The sequence below is a fragment of the Pseudochaenichthys georgianus genome, unplaced genomic scaffold (genome assembly GCF_902827115.2).
Source record: "Pseudochaenichthys georgianus unplaced genomic scaffold, fPseGeo1.2 scaffold_1505_arrow_ctg1, whole genome shotgun sequence".
Taxonomy (NCBI): domain Eukaryota; kingdom Metazoa; phylum Chordata; class Actinopteri; order Perciformes; family Channichthyidae; genus Pseudochaenichthys; species Pseudochaenichthys georgianus.
The window spans coordinates 10,959-32,802 of NW_027262350.1; the positions used below are offsets into that span (position 1 = coordinate 10,959).

At 44.9% G+C, this 21,844-nt stretch overlaps 1 protein-coding gene across 1 annotated transcript; it reads left to right on the forward strand.

Moving 5' to 3' along the window:
- Window positions 1-13,118: 13,118 nt before the first annotated feature.
- Window positions 13,119-21,836, forward strand: LOC117441132 (tyrosine-protein kinase ABL2-like; the record flags this gene model as incomplete). Its single annotated transcript, XM_034077326.1, has 4 exons — window positions 13,119-13,279; window positions 14,538-14,702; window positions 20,184-20,479; window positions 21,619-21,836. Coding segments are annotated over exons 1-4 (791 nt in total), but the record flags the coding sequence as incomplete, so codon positions are not given.
- Window positions 21,837-21,844: the final 8 nt, after the last annotated feature.

Below are 21,844 nucleotides of genomic sequence, written 5' to 3' on the forward strand. Positions count from 1 at the left end.
TTACTCATCCTCTCAAACAAGCCTGTACACACACACACACACACACACACACACACACACACACACACACACACACACACACACACACACACACACACACACACACACACACACACACACACACCACACACACACACACACACACACACACACACACTTGTGATGTAACAATAAGTCTATTGTCCTTTGTCCCGTCCTCTAGAACAACAACGGACTCTCTCTAGCCTCCAGCTTTTCTACAGTCTCTCAAACTGTAGATGGATTGTTCATAAATCAGCTGGAGACACGTTAGGAACCAGCTTTGTTTACTCACAACAACAGAAGGTGAACTTGTTGCACGTTTGTTTTAGAGTAACAATTCAGATGTGAAGAGACAGGCTTCAAAATCCTGGAAAGGAATCCTTGGAAAGTGCTTGAATTTCACTTCTTAAAGGTACCAAGAAATCCACCCCCTTTAAGTGTCACCGGGGGCACGAGAACATCCTCCACAGAAGGGGTGGTGGTGCCGTGAAGAAGGACCATAGACTGTATATATAAATGGACGTAGTGTCCGTGACGTCGCCCATAGGATTCTGCAGAGTTGCCGAGTAGGCGGAGTCGGCCACTAACGGCTCGACAGGGACGTCAGAGTCTAACATCCCGCCGTATGTATTGTTGCTACATACACGTTATATCGCAGTTTTAGTTTCGCCAGCTCCGTTTCCAATATGCAAAAAGACTACAACATGCGTCTGTGATGTATTTTCTCTCTCCCGTCTGTGTGCGAGGGGCCCGTTCGTAAAGGCCTCCTGACGACAGACTGTCTTCCTGGTTAGCGGTTCCTCTGGGTTCTGTCTTCAGGACAGAGTTGGATTGTTTTGTTAATTGGATGGGACTTGATTGGATTCAATATTAGAGTAATTTTCTCGTTTGTTTAAATATACTTGGCCTTTGTTTCTGTGATTGCTGATTTACTCAAATAAAAAGGTTGATGAATTATCTGATGTTTTATTTATGTTAAAGGTCACTTTGAATGATTTCAACTAATGCTAATGTAGAAAAACTAACATTTTAAATTCGGGACGGTCCACATTAATTTCGGGACGGCTTATATTGTGTTTCGGGACGGTTCCGGGAGGACGGGGAAAGAAGTTAGTCGAGAGCCCTGCTTCAGTGCGGGTCCTCACGGTGCGCATGGCTATGGATGCGTGAGTGTTTGAAGGCTCTGCCGGGAGTCAGGAGTCCGCCGTGCGAGGCTTGGAGAGCGGGCATCTTGAGGTGTGGCTCCCTGCATGATGGGACGTGCACATGTTAGGGACTAGGGTTGCCAGAAACTGACCATGATCAAAATCGATTATTCGGCAGCCCTGGCGAATAATAATCGTAATGAATTAAGACCCCACGGTTTGATGATTGATAGGTGTGTGGGCTGTCTTTCATTTTGACATGCAGAACAATGTTATAATAAACATAGATACTGTATGTTAAATGGATATATCCGCCTGCTTTCATTTATCTTTCCATTCCCAACAATATACATAAAGAAATGGCATATTTTGGACATAGTTCGAATGGTGATTAATCATGATTAATTAATTTTTAAGCTGTGATTAATCTGATTAAAAGTTTTAATCGTTTGACAGCCCTATTATATTTTGGTTGAAACTAAGCCAGAAAAAAAAAAAATACATAAATAAATATATATATATATAAATTAGTGCTGTAAAAATTATCGCGTTAACGGCGGTAATACATTTTTTGAATTAATTGCGTTAAAATATTTAACGCATTTAACGCATGTGCAGAATGGCCCGCCCCATACGTGCCACCAGGGGCAGCGCCAGGGTATGGCTGGGGTAGGCTACAGCCATACCAAGAAATGGCTTAGCCCCACCATGAGACATGATGTTAAAGTAAGCAAAATAAAGTCTGCCAACTCGCGGAGTAAATTGCACAGACAGCAGTTAGTAAGATTGATTTCAGTAGCCACGGTTTTGAAAACTTTTGTCACGTAGTGATCGTCTTCTCAATAGAACATCTTTGATAACGGCGTCGTGGTGTTGCAGGAAGTCCCGACGGAGAATACTCTTGCTGTAGTACAGGGCAGAGCCATATCATAGTAATAATATGGCTCTGGTACAGGGGTGCACATAACTGGCACGCAGGGTATGTGCGTAATCTGAAATGCGTCCCGTCACTTGTGTCACAAAGCGCATTTGCGTACCGACGTACTTGTGAAGCTTTTCCAGAAGGCGGTTCGATCCCCGGACGACAGAGTCGGTCTCCGTGTGCACAGACAGGCTGCTGTTAACGTCGGTCTGTACGACGGAACTGTGCCAAAACTACGCCAACCGGCTGCGGAGGGAGACCCCCCCCTTCACTGGAGAACTGCGCTGAAACAGCTGATCACAACGTTCACACTGTGTGGGCACGAAGTACTCCACTAGCCCCCCCCCCCGTCTGGCATCCCTATTAGGGACACATGCTGGAGGTTCTTTAATACTATTCTTTGCATAATGGGTGACCTTTAAAAGCGTATTGCTTAAACAACAAAGGGCTGTTTCTTCAGTGACCAATCTCATCACATTTAGCTGATGCTTTTATCCAACGTCTTTTCCCACAGTCGGCGCATTCAGCCGGAATCCTGCAGGTACGTCTCCCGTCTGTAAACCCATTAAGAGTCATCCGGTGACATCAACAGAAACAGGTCCCTCCAGACAGCCCTCCTTTATTCCATTACTGAACGCCGTGACTCTTCCTCTGAGTCTTCCTCAGGATCTGATGTCACCTGTCCGGAAGTCTCACGTAACGTCTCGTCAGGTTCATGCAGCCTCACCTGGGGAGATCCACTCTGAATGTCTTCCTGAGGATTTGAAAAAGTGTATAGTACAGAAACACTTCATAAAAAGCTCTAAGAAAGAGAACACTGCATCGGCTGTGTCTCAATGAACGGGTAATTATGGTTTGGTGTACAAAAGAAGGTTAGCAAAGTGCTCAGAACACTCCTTATAAGAATGCTTCATTTTCTTCATAATCTGACTTTTCACATTTCAAATCTCTCATATCAACCAAATATGTGACCTGCTCCATCGAAATCAGTCGCATTGACCCGAAGACACATTTTGAGTTGTATACACTGCTGGAAAGAGGAGACTCCGAGCTTTCTCATGATATCAGGGTGGTTGTTGTCCTCCAAATATTAAGCGAAATATGTCACGTTATATAACGACTGTCACCGAGTCGTCGTTTTGAGAAAAATGCATTTAAAGTTTCCTCTTCTCTGGAATCCATCGATCTGATTGGTTATTAGAAAATGATCAAAATACTACGGAGGGAAGATATTTTCGTTTGGAGGGGAAGCTCGCGAGTGTGTGTGTATACGTGTGTGTGTTTGTGTACGTTTGTGTGTGTTTCCCGGGGAAACACTCAGGAGAAACACCGGCTGTTGTTTTGCCCGCTGTGCCGTCAAGCTACTCCGTTCTCCGCTTGTAATTATGCCGAAGCTTCAAAGCTGTATTTATCATCTGAATTTGCCGAAACAAGTTTAATATTCTGAAAGCCAAGACTCTGTTTAATTTAAATCAGATGAAAACAAACTGTAACGGACCCTGCCGTGTTATCTATGATTACTCTACGCTTACATTCATAATGTCAGCCGGAGGGAGGGGGGGCGGCGCTGCGGAACAGCAGAGTGCGAGTGAGAGGTGTCTTCGTCCCTTTACAAGCATCAAAAATGTACTTATCGTGTTATTTTGGAAATAAAAGTTTCATATTCTGAAAGCCAAGACGTGGTTTCTTTAAAATCAAACAAAACACCCGAACCCTGAAAAGAGTTTTTTACGTAAATCCACGTTTATTCTGAAATGAGCCGTTGAGACTTCCGACTGATTTCGATAGAGCGGGTCACATGTATACATTGATTGCTATATTAAAGACTTCAGGGTGTAATTACTGTATTTTTGATCGATTACTTCACAGACGTTGTTGGTTTCCTGTCCTCATCTGGCACTTCTCTTCTTGGTTAACTATTGTTCGGTGTCCAAAACAATGTGGTTAAACTCCTAATACTCTGTTTTTCTGCATATGCTGGCTTTTCACTTCCCAAATCACTCACGTTAACCAACCATCTTTACCCGTATGGCTATATGAAGCCGCTCGGTGCCAGCCCCTCCGTCTCGTATGGGTTTCTGATCTATTACCTCACAGGTTTTGGCAGCAAACTGTCGTCTCATCCTCGGCATTGTCTCAGTTTCATTGTCAGCGCTTCCTGCAGCCGTGCGTCTCCGTCGCCACGTGTTCTGCACAGTTATTTCTGTCTGCTGTGTTTTGTTCTCTTCGCTCGTGGGCTCCAGATACCATCGGCATTGTGTTTGATTAGCTGATGTTGTTGTGGTGTTTTTAACACTCTGACACGAGGTGGAGGGTTGTAAAGAGAACATGTTAAAGACACATGGAGGCACGAACAGCTGCAGCGTTCAGTGTGTGTGTGTGTGTGTGTGTGTGTGTGTGTGTGTGTGTGTGTGTGTGTGTGTGTGTGTGTGTGTGTGTGTGTGTGTGTGTGTGTGTGTGTGTGTGTGTGTGTGTGTGTGTGTGTGTGTGTGTGTGTGTGTGTGTGTGTGTGTGTGTGTGTGTGTGTGTGTGTGTGTGTGTGTGTGTGTGTGTGTGTGTGTGTGTGTGTGTGTGTGTGTGTGAGACGCAGGGTCACCTCTGTTCCAGCTGTCTTAGGGTTGCAGGCTTGTCGTGCCTCTCACACTTGCAGAAACTGGCTCAACACAAAGCAGTCGTTTCTTCAGAGCGCACATGTGCTACACTTCACACACACACACTGAGGCACCCGGACGGGCACACGACACACCCCACGCAGAACAACTGCCCACTCAATCAAACTAACCAGAACATGAGGTTTGAGATCGGACAAGTGGAACAACATCTTACTTGTTTTGTTACATGACTTCACGTCACCACCTCTAAGCTAAAGGCGGCTAATGTTGGGCTATAAAGGAACTACAGCACGGTCACATGACTTCACGTCACCACCGCTAAGCTAAAGGTGGCTAATGTTGGGCTATAAAGGAACTACAGCACGGTGACATGACTTCACGTCACCACCGCTAAGCTAAAGGAGGCTAATGTTGGGCTATAAAGGAACTACAGCGCGGTCACATGACTTCACGTCACCACCGCTAAGCTAAAGGTGGCTAATGTTGGGCTATAAAGGAACTACAGCACGGTCACATGACTTCACGTCACCACCGCTAAGCTACAGGAGGCTAATGTTGGGCTATAAAGGAACTACAGCACGGTCACATGACTTCACGTCACCACCGCTAAGCTACAGGAGGCTAATGTTGGGCTATAAAGGAACTACAGCGCGGTCACATGACTTCACGTCACCACCGCTAAGCTAAAGGCGGCTAATGTTGGGCTATAAAGGAACTACAGCACGGTCACATGACTTCACGTCACCACCGCTAAGCTAAAGGAGGCTAATGTTGGGCTATAAAGGAACTACAGCGCGGTCACATGACTTCACGTCACCACCGCTAAGCTAAAGGAGGCTAATGTTGGGCTATAAAGGAGCTACAGCACGGTCACATGACTTCACGTCACCACCGCTAAGCTAAAGGAGGCTAATGTTGGGCTATAAAGGAACTACAGCGCGGTCACATGACTTCACGTCACCACCGCTAAGCTAAAGGAGGCTAATGTTGGGCTATAAAGGAGCTACAGCGAAGCTAAAGGAGACTCCTAAAGAATCAGAAACCAGCAACAAAACTATTGACTTTGAGACGAGGGAACAGGGAACAGGGAATGCTAAATCAATTTCTGGGTTTTCTGACTCATTCCAACAACGGTTTGGAAACGGTTTAAGAAATACAACCGATTTAATGGAACTGGATCCCGCTAGGAACACAATTAATTTGCACCTCAGAGTTTTGACTAATCGGTGATTGTGTTTTCGTTCGTGTCTAACGTGAGATTCCTCAAAATCAAGACCTTTGACAAATTGCATGATATCACTATTTCATTATAAACATTCCTGGGGAGGGTGATGGGAAATGTAAGAGGAGCAGCTCTGACAGTTGGCCCAGCAGTTGGAGACACACACACACACACACACACACACACACACACACACACACTCACACTCACACACACAGCCTTCTCCCTTGGGGGAACCATACCAGCCATCTGCTGCTGTTGTCATGCATTGCACACACACACACACACACACACACACACACACACACACACACACACACACACACACACACACACACAGGGTTGAGAGGGTAACCTTAAAACCTGCTGAATTAAAAACGGAACAAATGAAGCAAAGAAAGTGAAAACCATGAAGCAGAAGGAGTATAGATTCACACTGAAAGTATGACTGAACAGTACGGCTTATAGAGCGGAGAGAACAGCTGATCCACTTTTCTAAAAAAGTAAGAAATATGTAAAAAGTTTTTTTTTCTAATAAAAAGTGAGAATTTAGAAAATATCGAAACTTGGAAAAATGTCAGAATTTTCTAAAAAATAATATTTTTTCTCAAAAAGTCTGTTTTTTTTAATTAAGTTTCAATTTGTAAATGAAGTCAGAAATATGTTTAAAGCAAGGAATTAAAAAAAGAGACTTTGGAGAAAAAAAGAAAAATTTATTTTGAAAAAGTCTGAATAAAAAAGGAAAATCTCAATTTAATAAAAAGTCAAAAGACAGAAAATAAATCAGGACCCATTTTTTAAAACAAGATGATTAGGGCCACGTGTAAACTAAATAAAGTAAAATAAAAAATATCTCATAAAGCAGATTCAGGACAGGACAGAACAGAACACAAAAAGTCAGATTTTTTTTTATTACAAAAAGCCAGGAATCGAATAAAGCTCGAAAATTGAGAATCGAACTATTTTTGTTTGTTGGAAAAGTCAGAATTTGTATTAAAGTACATTTTATTTTATTTTTCTTCCCGCAAATAAAAAAAAAAGTCCATTTCTTTTTTTTTAACAAGTCAGCATTTTGAAAAGAAATCCAGAAAAAAGAAATCTGGATTCTGAGACAATAAGTCAGAATTCTAAAGTATTATCCCACAGCTCACAGAGAGGAGATAACATCTGATTAGTTCTTTCCTCGCCCTGTAATCCTGCCGGTAATCCACTACATACAGAAACATAACGGTAATCTGATTTCTTTAAACGTAACCAAGGGTCCGCTTCCTTGTCTGCGTATCCTGACTCCCACTGCTTGTAAATCCCATGCCTTCACACACACGCCACAGCTTTCCCTCCATATCATATATCCTTCCTCCCCTCCGTTCTTCACCACACGCCCGTTCCCCCATCGCTCACAGTGCGTCTCCCCGCAGATAACACCAGTCATGGAAGTCTTTTCTCTGCCGCCGGACCTCCAAACCAGCAGGGAGTGACTGGAGGTGGATTTCAGGATACACACACTTTATTTGGGGGCGCTCCGTTTCCTTTTAGAGATGCCTGGGATGAAGTAGCTCCGGGAGAACGGACACTTGAAGAAGACGAAGTTCACTAATTCCTCACGGGGACGCTTCTTCTTTCTCTGGAGCTTTATTAGCACGACAGTCTCTGTGGATCTACTGGTTCAGATCAATAGAAGATGTACTGGGAGCTGTGGCTGAGTCAGGTGACTGCCAGCGCCGCGCTGCAATGCATTCTGGTCCAAAACAAAGGTGGGCAAGCGTTGTGTGTGAAGATGTGGGCGATATTGGGTTTGGTTGTCTGGAAAAGGAGAAATATGTTGTGATAATAGTTTGGATATGACTGTGATCTGTCTGCATGGCATGCGTCCGCCTCGTGGGGCCGACTAACGCTGGAGGAAACTGTTTCTTGATGCTTTTCCACCAACATGGCAATGGACCCACCTCGACTGTGCTTTGGAGAAAATCAGTATTTCTCCCGCCAGTAGCTTAGATCTGGACGCCTGCTTCTCTTCTCACTTACTTTGCAGAATAATACATCTTTGTTGCAGCTCCAAGACTGACAGATCCAAGACTGACAGATCCAAGACTGACAGATCCAAGACTGACTGTGTGTGTGTGTGTGTGTGTGTGTGTGTGTGTGTGTGTGTGTGTGTGTGTGTGTGTGTGTGTGTGTGTGTGTGTGTGTGTGTGTGTGTGTGTGTGTGTGTGTGGTGTGTGTGTGTGTGTGTGTGTGTGTGTGTGTGTGTGTGTGTGTGTGTGTGTGTGTGTGTGTGTGTGTGTGTGTGTGGTGTGTGTGTGTGTGTGTGTGTGTGTGTGTGTGTGTGTGTGTGTGTGTGTGTGTGTGTGTGTGTGTGTGTGTGTGTGTGTGTGTGTGTGTGTGTGTGTCAGAGAGAAACCAAACATGCCCTGTTGTCCTGAGAGAGGAAGTGCAGAAGGAAGCATCCATTGAACTCAGTGTGCTGCTCTGGGATGCTAGCTCAGATACTTGGCCTCTCATCAGGGGGCAAGGTCATCAATGTTTGGGCTCTGAGCGGAGGAGACCCTCAGGGTGGAGGGAAGGCGTGCTGCAATATACCGGCGGGCCAGATCTAATAGCATAGAAATTATCCTGCGGGCCGAAATTAGATCCGCCACGGCCCTGATTTGGCCCCCGGGCCTCGAGTTGGACACCTGTGGGTTAGGGTCTTAATGTGCTTAATGTGGGCCGAATGAGGCATTCTCTACTCTGACGCAACAAGACATGAAACTAAAAGTGCTAATTGTGTCAAAATGACTCAAAATGTGGTTTTCTAACTCAGAAGATGTTCCCTATTTGAAAGTGAAGTCTGGTTCATAACTGATACGCTGGTGGTTTGAGTCTAACGTGTAATAAGTGTACCTTAATCTAAAGTGTTACCTGACGTTGGTTTTGCATTCGTTCGGCTGTTCTAGAACTCGCCCTGTGACGTGATGTATAACGCATATCTGTTCGCCTCAAAGGAAGATCTGTTCTGTTTCTAGTTGTGAAACAGGATGAAAGCAGTCGGTGTGAATCATATAGCTTCTCCTGAATCTGAAGGCGCTCGTTTCCGTCAGCAGATGTTGAAATCCGGAAGATGACGAAAGCTTTTCTCCTAATTTCCTGACGTTGTCTCTTTCTGTTCTCTAAATCATCGCTTTGTTCCGGAAGAAGTCGAGTTCAACCATTTAGTTGCTTTCGCTAAGACACTAAACATTTGAAGATCGCAGGTCACTCCGTAGGCGCTTTTATCCAAAGCGACTTCCACTCAAGTCTGAGGGCGATCCCCACGGGAGCACTTTGGGGCGAAGCGTCTCGGGGACATGCTGACTGCAGTGGGGTTTGAACCAGGGTTTCCGCTAGGATTTTTTCTCGCCGGTCAAATGTCCGGGCAGAATTTATTTTACCGGACTAATTTGAAACTTACCGTGTGTCATATTTCAATAATAATAATAATAGTTGTGTAGCAGAGTTTCCGTTAGCAGGTAATCACCGGACTATGAGCAGATATGCTTCAGTTTAAAACTCAGTTCAGGCTCGTTTTTATATTGCTTCAGTTTATAATCCTAACAGATCGAAAAATTCAGATTAATTTTTCAATAAATGATTCAACAAACAACATAATTATTACATTCAAACAAACTACTTGTAGTAGATAACGTACATTATTCAGAAGTTTACATTACATTTGAATAATAACACGGGAGAAACGGAGCCTCTCTTTTCCTCTCTCTCTCTCTCTCTCTCTCTCTCTCTCTCCTGACAGCCCGTCAGTTTCTCAAGCAGCTCCTGCAGCCCGCTAAACAGAGGGCGGGGCTTCAGGTGATCATGCAGAGCTGCGTGTCTCGGTCAGACTCAGCAGCTGATCTGATCTCTCTCTCGCTCCGGTTACACTTCACTCGCGTTTATGTCCATATGGATCAGATCCAGCTCTCCTGCTCGGCCTTTATAGAGAGCACCGATCAAACTATTAAGAGTGAATATCGGCCGATAATGACCGGCGGCCGATCGATCGGAGCCTCCCTAATTATTACCAGACATTTTGACCGTCAGGTTTCGAATTTACCGGTTTTTAATAAATTTTACCAGCTAAAAACCGGTAATTACCGGCTAACGGAAACCCTGGTTTGAACGTGTGCCCCCCTGACCCCAACACCAACCCACTGCGCCACAGCCTCCCTGAAGATAACATTAAAGGGAACAACAGAAGAAGACAGAAAGACAGGACGGCCTTGAACAGTTACAGCAACCCTCCATCAGGGTTGCCGTCCTTTTAAGTGTAGCGCCAGTTCAGCCGTTGGTACGCAGTGGAAGGGACTACTTCTTCGTATTTGGGCTCACATTATAATACAAGTACAGTTTTAATAAAAACGAAAAAGTACATGGGGGTTGTTTGAAATAGCAAATGTGCATGTGCATACATATCAACATACACATGTGACCCGCTCTGTCGAAACCAGTCGGAAGTCTCAACGGCTCATTTCAGAATAAACGTGGATTTACGTAAAAAACAATTTTTTCAGGGTTCGGGTGTTTTGTTTGATTTTAAACAAACCAAGTCTTGGCTTTCAGAATATGAAACTTTTATTTCCAAAATCACACGATAAATACATTCTTTAAGCTCGTAAAGGGACGAAGACAGCTCTCACTCGCACTCTGCTGTTCCGCAGCGCCGCCCCCCCTCCCTCCGGCTGACATGATGAATGTAAGCGTAGAGTAATCATAGATAACACGGCAGGGTCCGTTACAGTTTGTTTTCATCTGATTTCAAATAAACAAAGTCTTGGCTTTCAGAATATTAAACTTGTTTCGGCAAATTCAGATGATAAATCCAACTTTGAAGCTTCGGCATAATTACAAGCGGAGAACGGAGTAACTTAACGTCACAGCGGGCGCAACAACAGCCGGTGTTTCTCGTGAGGGTTTTCCCCGGGAGACGAACACAATACACACAAACGCAAAAATACACAAACACACACACATATACACACACACACACTCGCGAGCTTCCCCTCCAAACGAAAATATCTTCCCCGCTCCGTAGTATTTTGATCATTTGCTATTAACCAATCAGATCGATGGATTCCAGAGAAGAGGAAACTTTAAAGGCCTTTTTCTCAACATGATGACTCGTGACAGTTGTTATATAACGTGACATATTTCGCTTAATATTTGGAGCACAACAACCACCCTGATATCATGAGAAAGCTCGGAGTCTCCTCTTTCCAGCAGTATACAACTCAACATGTGTCTTCGGGTCAATGCGGCTGATTTCGACAAATACATTCAATACACATACACAATAATAAGATCATTTAAATCAATAGTGGGCAGAGTTTTGTTTGCCCCGGATAACGGGAGCACCGCGCCTCAAATCAAAATGCAGATGTTCCCGTAAAATGTTAAAGTGATGCCAGAAAAACATTTCTGTTCCTCAGACGATATAATTCCTCCAGAAATCTGAGTTTCACCCCGAGCGTCAGACGGAGACAACGAGACGGCTTTGTTTTCACGGAGCTCCGACGTCTCGTTGTTGTTTACGTCTCGTTGTTGTTTACGTCTCATTGTTGTTTACGTCTCGTTGTTTACATCAGGAGACATCTTGTTTACAGTTCATTTCTGTTCCTCAGAAACTATAATTCCTCCAGAAATCTGAGTTTCAACCCGAGCGTCAGACGGAGACAAAGAGACTGCTTTGTTTTTACGGAGCTCTGACGTCTCGTTGTTGTTTACGTCTCGTTGTTGTTTACGTCTCGTTGTTGTCTATGTCACATCTTGTTTACAGTTCTCAAGATAATTTATATATCTTATTAACAAGATCAGAGTCGCAGAAGTCATGCTATATCTGTGTAGAGAAACACCTGATGGGAGTCAAGTCGTTGGAAACATCTCCCTGGTCCCCGGCTTGAGCTTCAGAGGGAAGGAGTCATCACATACAGAGACTAGTTCCTGGACAGTGTCCTTCACATGCTACTACTACTACTACTGCTACTACTTACACAACTACTACTACTACTATTTACACAACTACTACTACTACTACTACCACTACTACTGCTACTACTTACACAACTACTACTATTACTATTACACTACTACTACTACTACTACTAATACTATTACACTACTACTACTACTACTACTACTACTACTTACACAACTACTACTACTACTACTACTACTGCTACTGCTACTACTTACAAAGAACTCTCCCTAGTCCCTGAGCTTCAACCTCAGGATCCATGTGTCTGGGATCCTCTCCAGAGGGAAGGAGTCATCACATACAGAGACTAGTTCCTGAGCAGTGTCCTTCACATGCTGATATCAAGAGAGGGAGTCACACAGTCACAAGATGGAGGACTAGAAAGCAGTATCAATGTTTACTTCAGATTAGCTCCACGTCAGAAATGAGCATGCTTGATGTCTCTCTCCGTAGAGGCTGGATCATCATGTTCATCTCAAAGCTATCATCTGCCTCAAACAGTCCTGATGCTCTTCTGGGTCATCTCACATCCTGTCATGCTCACAGCTACAGTTGATACCTTTGTAGCATGCTACTCTCATGCTGGGAGAGGACACTCGGGGTTCTCCCAACAGGTAGCCGTGTAATAGGCAGGAAAATGTGCAGTAAACGGAAAACTTTCAGTAACCGAGTTGTCGGATTGCAGAAGCTGCTTCCTGTTGACACGGACCACGCCTTATTGTTGATGTTATTGTTATAAACCCCTCAAGGTGTTGTTCGAGGCACGGCTTCCAATTGCAAGTTATTGTTGGACGAGAATAACCAGGTTACGAAACTCATTTCTGTTTCAAAGCTTCTCCCTTCGCTCGGCAGCTGTTCAGACATGCAGCAATGTGGCAACAGCTGGTGTGTGTGTGTGTGTGTGTGTGTGTGTGTGTGTGTGTGTGTGTGTGTGTGTGTGTGTGTGTGTGTGTGTGTGTGTGTGTGTGTGTGTGGTGTGTGTGTGTGTGTGTGTGTGTGTGTGTGTGTGTGTGTGTGTGTGTGTGTGTGTGTGTGTGTGTGGTGTGTGTGTGTGTGTGTGTGTGTGTGTGTGTGTGTGTGTGGTAGCCATGGTGATCGTGTAGAGCGAGAGTGAGAATAGGCTCCTCCCCCTTCCTCCCCTGTATAACCTCACCTGCACGCCCCCCCCCCCCCCTCAGACCTCGCCTGGCTCTGGAAGCTTTGAGTTTTGAGCAGCCGGCGACAACGTGTTCCCTTCGAGTAGAGGCTTAAAGGAAGTGATGCTTCTGAGGTGCCTGCAGGCCAGCAGCAGCTTCGAGGACGAGTGGGTCGCTCTGAGCGGCAAACCGCGGCAGACCGGGTTCAGACCGAGGCCGCCGCCCGGAGACGCAGGTAGAAACACGGAGGGTGGACTATTCCTGTATCTCTAGTGAGAGGACATCCGTCACTACGCTGTTCTGCTTGATCCCACAACTTCCTTTCCTTTCCTTTCCTTTCCTTTCCTTTCCTAGTGATCTTTAACATATATTTACACTTATTTTATCGTCTTTCTGTGTATTTTATGATTTTAATTCAGCCTGTAGTCCGAGGGCATCAGTGTTGCGTTGGATAACCTGATAAATAAGTGGTTGTTTCTGCTCGACTGGATGTATTCAGCTTGTTGGGATCAGCTTGTGCGATTCCCTCACTCGCTTGCGTATTCAAACTCTATCGTTTCGCTTATATTCGAGTCTTTCTACGTATTTTAACCCAACCTGTAGTCAGAGGGCATCAGTGTTTCAGAACCTGATTAAGAAGTGGGTTTTCGTTGCTTTGTTGTGCTTCCCTCGCTTGCCCATTCAAACTCTATCGTTTCGCTTATATTCAAGTCTTTCTACGTATTTTAGGATCTTATTCGATCCTTCATGAGGAAACCACCGGAGAGCCACGAAGGTTTTATTTTAATTGGGCAGCTTTTTGTCGTGATCGCACTGTCCTCATCGTTGAAGCTTGCTCTGTATTTCAGGATGTAACTCAGCCTGCGGTCAGAGCACATCGTGTTGCCTTGAAACCTGAATAGTTTTACTTTGTATTTGTACTTTTCACGAACATGTATTTACACACTGTTGTTCTTTCCTCCTCGACAGTTTCAGAAAAGCCTCTAAAATATATTTCCAGCTTCTTTTCTTCGTTTCTTTCTTGAAGTGAAACCTCTTTAGAATCTGTAGATGTTGGACACGTTCCACTCTTCAGTGATCCCCCATCAGCCGGGCGATCAGCGCTGGCTGCAGCTCCACGTGTTGCACTGGGACCAGTTCTGTTGTTCAATGATGGAGAGAATCGATCTTTCCCAACGTCGTGAATATCTCCATCGATATCAGTCACATTTGTTTTAACGGCTCTTCCTCTCCTTCCCTCCTCCTCCTCCTCCTCCTCCTCCTCCTCCTCCTCCTCCTCCTCCTCCTCGTCCTCGTCCTCGTCCTCCTCTCCCTCCTCCTCCTCCTCGTCCTCCTCTTCCTCCTCATCCTCCTCCCCTTCCTCGTCCTCTTCCTCTCCCTCCTCATCCTCCTCTTCCTCCTCCTTCTCATCTTCCTCTCCCTCCTCTTCCTCTCCCTCTCCCTCCTCTTCCTCCTCCTTCCTCCTCCTCCTCCTCCTCCTCCTCTTCCTCCAGAAGCTCTCCACCGGCCCTTCGGCCTGGACTCTTCTCTCCTGACGGAGGCGGTGCGCTGGAGTTCCAAGGAGAACCTGTTGGGGGCGACGGAGAGCGACCCAAACCTCTTCGTGGCTCTCTATGACTTCGTGGCCAGCGGAGACAACACGCTCAGCATCACCAAAGGTAAACAACAACAACAACGAGCTTCTGTTTGTTTCTTTGTTTGTCTGTCTGTCTGTAGGATTTACTAAAAACCACTCGTCTGATTTTCATGAGACTTAGTAGAAGGTTGTAGTACGGGCCAAAGGAGAACGATTACATTTTAGATGCAAATTCTTCAATTAAATACAATTACTTTTCGTTGTTGTGTCAGAATCATCTGAAAAGGTCTTAAATTATCTCACGATTTGACTCCGACTTGGTCAAACGTGCGTTAAAGCCCCTGCAAGTCCGAAACAGCATTATCCAGAGACGCCCAGGCTTCTGTCTCCGACCACTTTCCTTTCTTTTTCATGTCATATTTAAGTGAGAACCGAGACATTTAATCTCCCCGCCTCGGACAAAATAGGACATTTTCGTTCACTCTTTTTACATCTTATAGACAAAACCACTATTCTACTCTTTAGTAATACGGCCCAAAGAAAAACCCAAAGCTTTGCAGCGAATCAAACCACGAACTGGCTTCGGAATAATCTTAAAAGTCAAATAATTGACGTAGAAAACATCGTAGATACCTCGTCAAGTCAGACAGTAACTCAACGGAAGTGTTGGTGCCGGACTGTCCGAGTTAAGAGATGAGATTTATTGATCCCAATCTGGGAAATAGTTTTTGTTGCAGCAGCATAAAAGATGATAAAACAAAACTACAAATAAACAAGAATAGAAAATATATTATTTACAAATATATTCAAAGCGTTCAGGGTCGTTTTGCAGAAGCATGGACGACGAAAAGTACATTTTTAATGATAAGTTTGGGCCGCACGATCTCGACTTATATAACGATATAGTTCACACATTAAAGGCAACTAAGCACTTTAGTTATATACTATTGTTGACTAATGATTAATAACACGGTTTAAGTCACCTTTTATTAAGTCTGTAGAATATTTAATATTAATAAAGAAATGATGTTTTAGCATATTTTGCCTTTAACAAATGTCCTGTCACTTCCATCCAGATATGGGACTTGCCACTAAAGCTCGAGTGAAGACATGCAGCCGTGTTGTAATCTGCCATGCCTAACACCTCAGGCCCTTGAGCACCCTCATTGGGAGTTGGGATTATCCCAGCAGCCCCTGAATGCACCATAGTCAAAGTCAGCTTTATTGTCAAAAATTCTACATGTGTTATACATCCAGAGATATCGTTTCCCACAGGGTGACATGTGACGAAACAAAAAGGCCTGGATAGCCGGGGTATACAGTTTAAAGTGTCGAAGTACAGTTCCAGTGCAGTAGCCGCGGAGATGGGCAGAAACGTGTCCTCGTTGCATCACCTGGACGTCGTTCGCCCACTGAGTCAAACCGTGGTTTCGTAGAGAAAGGTTTGTCCTGAAGAGCCGGCTCTCTGTTTCCATGCATCATCATCATCATCATCATCATCACTGGGGCGTGTGACGCTGCTCCGTGTCGGGGATCGTCCTCCACGCCTTCCTGTCCTCACACTCTGTTGACATGTGTTGCGTCAGAGCAGAGGGAGCATCGCCTCGTAGGGGAAAGCCTCGAGGCGGCGCTCGTTGATTGGCAGGTCGCGAAACCCAGAGGAAACGAGACAGTCGATGAGTTGGAGCGTGGTTGAGCTGGAGGAATGCGGCGTGTCGTCACCGAGAGAAACCCGAGCTCCACCTGAAGCTGCCTGCGTCACGCGGCTCGAGGCTGTCTTTGGCATGGAGCTGCGGTTTGGATATGACGATGAGGACCTGAGGCCACAGGCGCCTCCAACAGAGACACACAGATACACAGATACAATAGTGCAAGTAAATAAGAAGAGAATGAGATGAGTGATTGATTACCACACACACACACACACACACACACTGAAACTCATGAGCACAGACTACAGTTTAAAAAAGCAGAAATCAAATCTGAGCTGACGGTAAATGCTCCGTTTTAGTTTATATCTGTGTTGGCAAAAGTTAAAGATAATACCTGTATCCGGCACAAATGCTGCTTTCCTTTCGTGCAAATTGAGCCACGTTTTTTATTTATTAATCCTGCTGACAAACAAACCCTGCACAAGAAGACATGGTTTGTAATAATGCTCGTTGTATGCGTGTATGTCAGGGTTCTTACGGTCATTAAAAACGTGGAAAAGTCATGGAAATAAAAAATGCTAATTCCAGGCCCTGGAAAAGTCATGGAAATGAAACTAAAGTTGCATCAAATATAATTTATATTTTATCTAATCGCCGAAATAGTGATACTAACGATAATACTGTATCGTTTAGTAATGAAACGTAAAATGGCTTTCAACTGACGAGGTGTTTTGCTGGTGAGAGATGTGAGTTGCGTTAGCGCGTAGAAGCTAGCAGTCTATTGGATGTGTTTCAGATAGGCACGACATGTTTCAGATGCAGACCGTGTTTTCCTGTTCCGTGTTAAAATAAACCGTTTTCAGTGGAACCGCTGAGAAGGAGTTTTTTTGGTCATGGAAAACTAGGTAAAGGTCCCGGAGAAGTCATTGTGAAAAAGTTTAAGAACCCTGATAGATATATAGAGGTTCACCTGCTGAAACTCCACGACTCTAACTGCAGCCTGTCGTCACATCAGAGATATCCGATAAGAGAAGAAGTTCTTAAATGTTTGTGTCGGCATCGCACACGCGAAATTAAAAAGACTCGAAGTAAACAAGAAAGTAGAAAATATACATGAAGCTGCCGAACTGCTTTGGTGGGAAAGGGGCGAAGGTGGTTCATCAGATCAATCAGTTCATTTATTTAGCCCAATATCATACGTTTCACATCGCACGAGGAAAAGCTCACAAGTAAACCCCAAAGTAAAACCGTTTTGTTTATGAGGAAAACGTGTTTTTACGTTGTGCGACATACGACTGTTCTTTCTACTAAAGTCCTCTGTTGGATTAAAACGAGCTTGAATTGGTTTTATTCAACAATCACGTTAACACTGTTATGTTGTTAGAAGCAGAACGTGACGCATGGATATCGTGAACTAAATCTAAATAATGACAATATCGACTTCAGCGATTATTCAAGCGACAGAAAAAGAAGTCATTTTTCTTGCCAAACCGATGCTTCTATCTGTTTGTTCTTAACATATATTATTAAAGAGAACATCTCTGGGTTTAGGACTGACGGATAGATAACTCTTAGAACTTTTCCAAGTTCTCAACGCGCTTTAAATGACATATAATAATAATAATATATTTAATTTATATAGCGCTTCTCATCTGCCTAAGACAAATCTCGAAGTGCTTCACAACAAGGGATACACTTTGAGATAATAAAAGACAAATAATTGTAATAATAAGAAATCAAAAAATAAAATAGAGTACAAAAATAAAAGTCGGAGATAGCGATAAAAATGGCAGTACTCCAGGTGTACCATGCTCAGAGTTTAGATATATATACATATATTTCACATATATATACATATATTTAACATATATTAGGCATGTAATATATTGAATACTGTGGAACGACTTAGGGTGAAGCGTCTAACCCAAGGACACAGCGGCATGTTGACTGCAGAGGGGATTGAACCAGTGCTGATCAGCGCGAAACCCCACTGAGCCACACCCTCCTATATAGACATCCCCTTGGACTTTTAAAAACTGAGTTTCATCTCAAAGCCACCTTTCTGTTCAACCTTCATCTCGTATTGAGGAAACGTGAGACTGATTCGTGATGGCGTCGTAATGATTACTCTTCGTGATCAAACATGAAGTCGCTGCATCTGAAATGACCTCCTGGAGTCGTGTGAGAGTTACGACGTGTTGCTCGAGTCCTCCTGCACGCCATGCACTCATCAGAGATCAAAGGGGACCTCGGATCATCTCGATGTCACGAGTCGCTCGATGATACCTCGGACTCTTTGTTTTGTGCGCCGTGGAGATGTCAGAGGAACACGGCGTGCTGTTGGAGGTGAGCTGGGGCTACCGGCAGCTACGCTTTACCAACACTCAGTTCAGCAAAGACTTCTCTCACGACTGAAGCCGAGGGATTGATGTCTGCCGCTGTGTGCTCACTGCTGCCTCAGGAAGGGAGACACGTGGGCATAGTGGCCAAACGGTGGTACTACAGCTGCATGTGACGCAAACAAGAATTGTTCCCATTGGCGGATATCGGGAACACTCGTGTGGGCATGCTCCATGGTGGGCTCAAGGGGTGCGGAAGACTTCCTGACTATCCAGCGGACGTCCAGGGGAGATCTGGGGAAAGATCACTAAGGGGAGATCTGGGGAAAGATCACTAAGGGGAGATCTGGGGAAAGATCACTAAGGGGAGATCTGGGGAAAGATCACTAAGGGGAGATCTGGGGAAAGATCACTAAGGGGAGATCTGGGGAAAGATCACTAAGGGGAGATCTGGGGAAAGATCACTAAGGGGAGATCTGGGGAAAGATCACTAAGGGGAGATCTGGGGAAAGATCCTTAAGGGGAGATCTGGGGAAAGATCACTAAGGGGAGATCTGGGGAAAGATCACTAAGGGGAGATCTGGGGAAAGATCACTAAGGGGAGATCTGGGGAAAGATCACTAAGGGGAGATCTGGGGAAAGATCATTAAGGGGAGATCTGGGGAAAGATCACTAAGGGGAGATCTGGGGAAAGATCCAGGATTAATGCAGGAAGGTTTTGAGCATGTTTTTCTTCGTTGACGGGAGTCGGCCATTTTAGCTTCCTGAGCAACTTTGATGGGAACGAGCATGGTCTCTAACTCTGAACCCAGTCCCAGAGTATCAGTTCTATCCAAGACTACCTCCAGACCCAGACCTCCACGCCCTCTTCCTCTTCTGCTCAGACCTGCAGGACCAATCCTCCTGTTTCCCTACCCCCATTCAGTCTCTGCCTTCACACAGAGCCAACAGACTGAGTCTCTACACGTCTACCGAGCGCTCTGACGTGTGTGTGTGTGTGTGTGTGTGTGTGTGTGTGTGTGTGTGTGTGTGTGTGGTGTGTGTGTGTGTGTGTGTGTGTGTGTGTGTGTGTGTGTGTGTGTGTGTGTGTGTGTGTGTGTGTGGTGTGTGTGTGTGTGTGTGTGTGTGTGTGTGTGTGTGTGTGTGTGTGTGTGTGTGTGTGTGTGTGTGTGTGTGTGTGTGTGTGTGTGTGTGTGTGTGTGTGGTGTGTGTGTGTGTACGTGTGTGTGTGTACGTGTGTGTGTACATGTATATACCTGTGTGTGTGCGTGTACATGTGTGTGTGTGTGTGTGTGTGTGTGTGTGTACGTGTGTGTGTACATGTATATACCTGTGTGTGTGCGTGTACATGTATATACCTGTGTGTACGTGTGTGTGTACATGTATATACCTGTGTGTGTGTGTATGTATATACCTGTGTGTGTGTGTGTGTGTGTGTGTGTGTGTGTGTGTGTGTACTACAAAATGTCACTGTGTCTTCCGCATAAAGGAAACACGCCTCAGTGCTCTTGATCTTGTTTCCATGGCCTCGTGTTGATCGTGCTGTATTAACACCCCCCCCCCCCCCTGCAGGTGAGAAGCTGCGGGTGCTGGGCTACAACCAGAATGGCGAGTGGAGCGAGGTGCGCTCTAAGAACGGCCAGGGCTGGGTCCCCTCGAACTACATCACGCCGGTGAACAGCCTGGAGAAGCACAGCTGGTACCACGGGCCGGTGTCCCGCAGCGCCGCCGAGTACCTGCTCTCCTCGCTGATCAACGGCTCCTTCCTGGTGCGGGAGAGCGAGAGCAGCCCGGGGCAGCTGTCCATCTCGCTGCGCTACGAGGGCCGGGTCTACCACTACCGCATCAACGCGGGGGCCGACGGGAAGGTAGGAGGAAGTCCATCACTCATGAGTCTCACACCGGGTTCTCACGGCGCTGAGAAGCACTTTGAGTTTAATTCAACTTTGTTGTCCCTTTGAAGTTTGAGTTTAATTCAACTTTGTTGTCCTTTTGAATTTTGAGTTTAATTCCATTTCGAATTCAACCAAGTCGACTGCACCGACGATGGAACGGTAGAGATCAGAGTAGACGATGAAAGGACGATTATGAATTGGGAAGGTTATTAATCACTAGGTTGGAGTGAAAGTAGAGGTGGGCGATATGACGATATATGTCGTCGTGACGATATTAGGTCTCCACGATATGCTTTTTCAGAGATATCGTATCTATCGTGATAAAAAAAATATATATATAAAAAAAAAAAAAAAAAAATTCCCTTCCGTTGTGCTAAAGTCTTTTATTGCACTTCAAGTCTAAAGTTTACATTTTAATTGTTTGGCACTGACTTCTCCTCATTGATGTTTTACTTAGTTATGTTTTACCCTCCTTCTCATGTGTATCGATGTTCACTGCTAGTGCCTCAAAGTTCATGTTTATACTGAGAGCCTTGAAGCTATATCAGAATGTTGAATTGTTCATTCAGGGATTCATTTCAGAAATAAAACCAGCTTGAAATGCTATTCTGGTCTGTTACTCCTTTTGCTTTAGTTGCTGTCACCTTGTAGGTGCTTGTTCTGTTAAGTAACTTGAAAAATAACCACAATAACAGACATGAAAAAATATCGTGATATATATCGTCTATCGTGATACTGCTTGAAAAATATCGTGATAATATATTTTTCACTATCGCCCACCCCTAAGTGAAAGACGGGGTGGTGAGACACCTGGAAGAGTCCTTCAAAGAAGTGTTGAAAAAAGGACGGTCAAAGAAATCGGTCTCTTATTTTTTATTTCAACGTATTTTAAAAAGCTTTTACTCGTTTTGTTCAATTAGAAAAGGAAAAACAACCATTTTAGATTCATGTGAGTTTACCTTTACACACTGAAATGTGGACAACAAGACGTCAGCTGTTTCCCCATTTCCCTCCAATCCTTAATATCCTTAGTTTCTGTTGTTGTTGTTGTTGTTGTTGTTGTTGTTGCGTTCATTTCTTAACTCTCTCCCCCCCCCCCCCCCCCCCCCCAGGTATACGTGACCTTAGAGAGTCGTTTCTCCACGCTAGCGGAGCTGGTGCACCACCACTCCACGGTGGCCGACGGCCTGGTCACCACGCTGCACTACCCGGCTCCGAAATGCAACAAACCCACGGTGTACGGCGTGTCGCCCATCCACGACAAGTGGGAGATGGAGCGCACCGACATCACCATGAAGCACAAGCTGGGGGGGGGGCAGTACGGGGAGGTGTACGGGG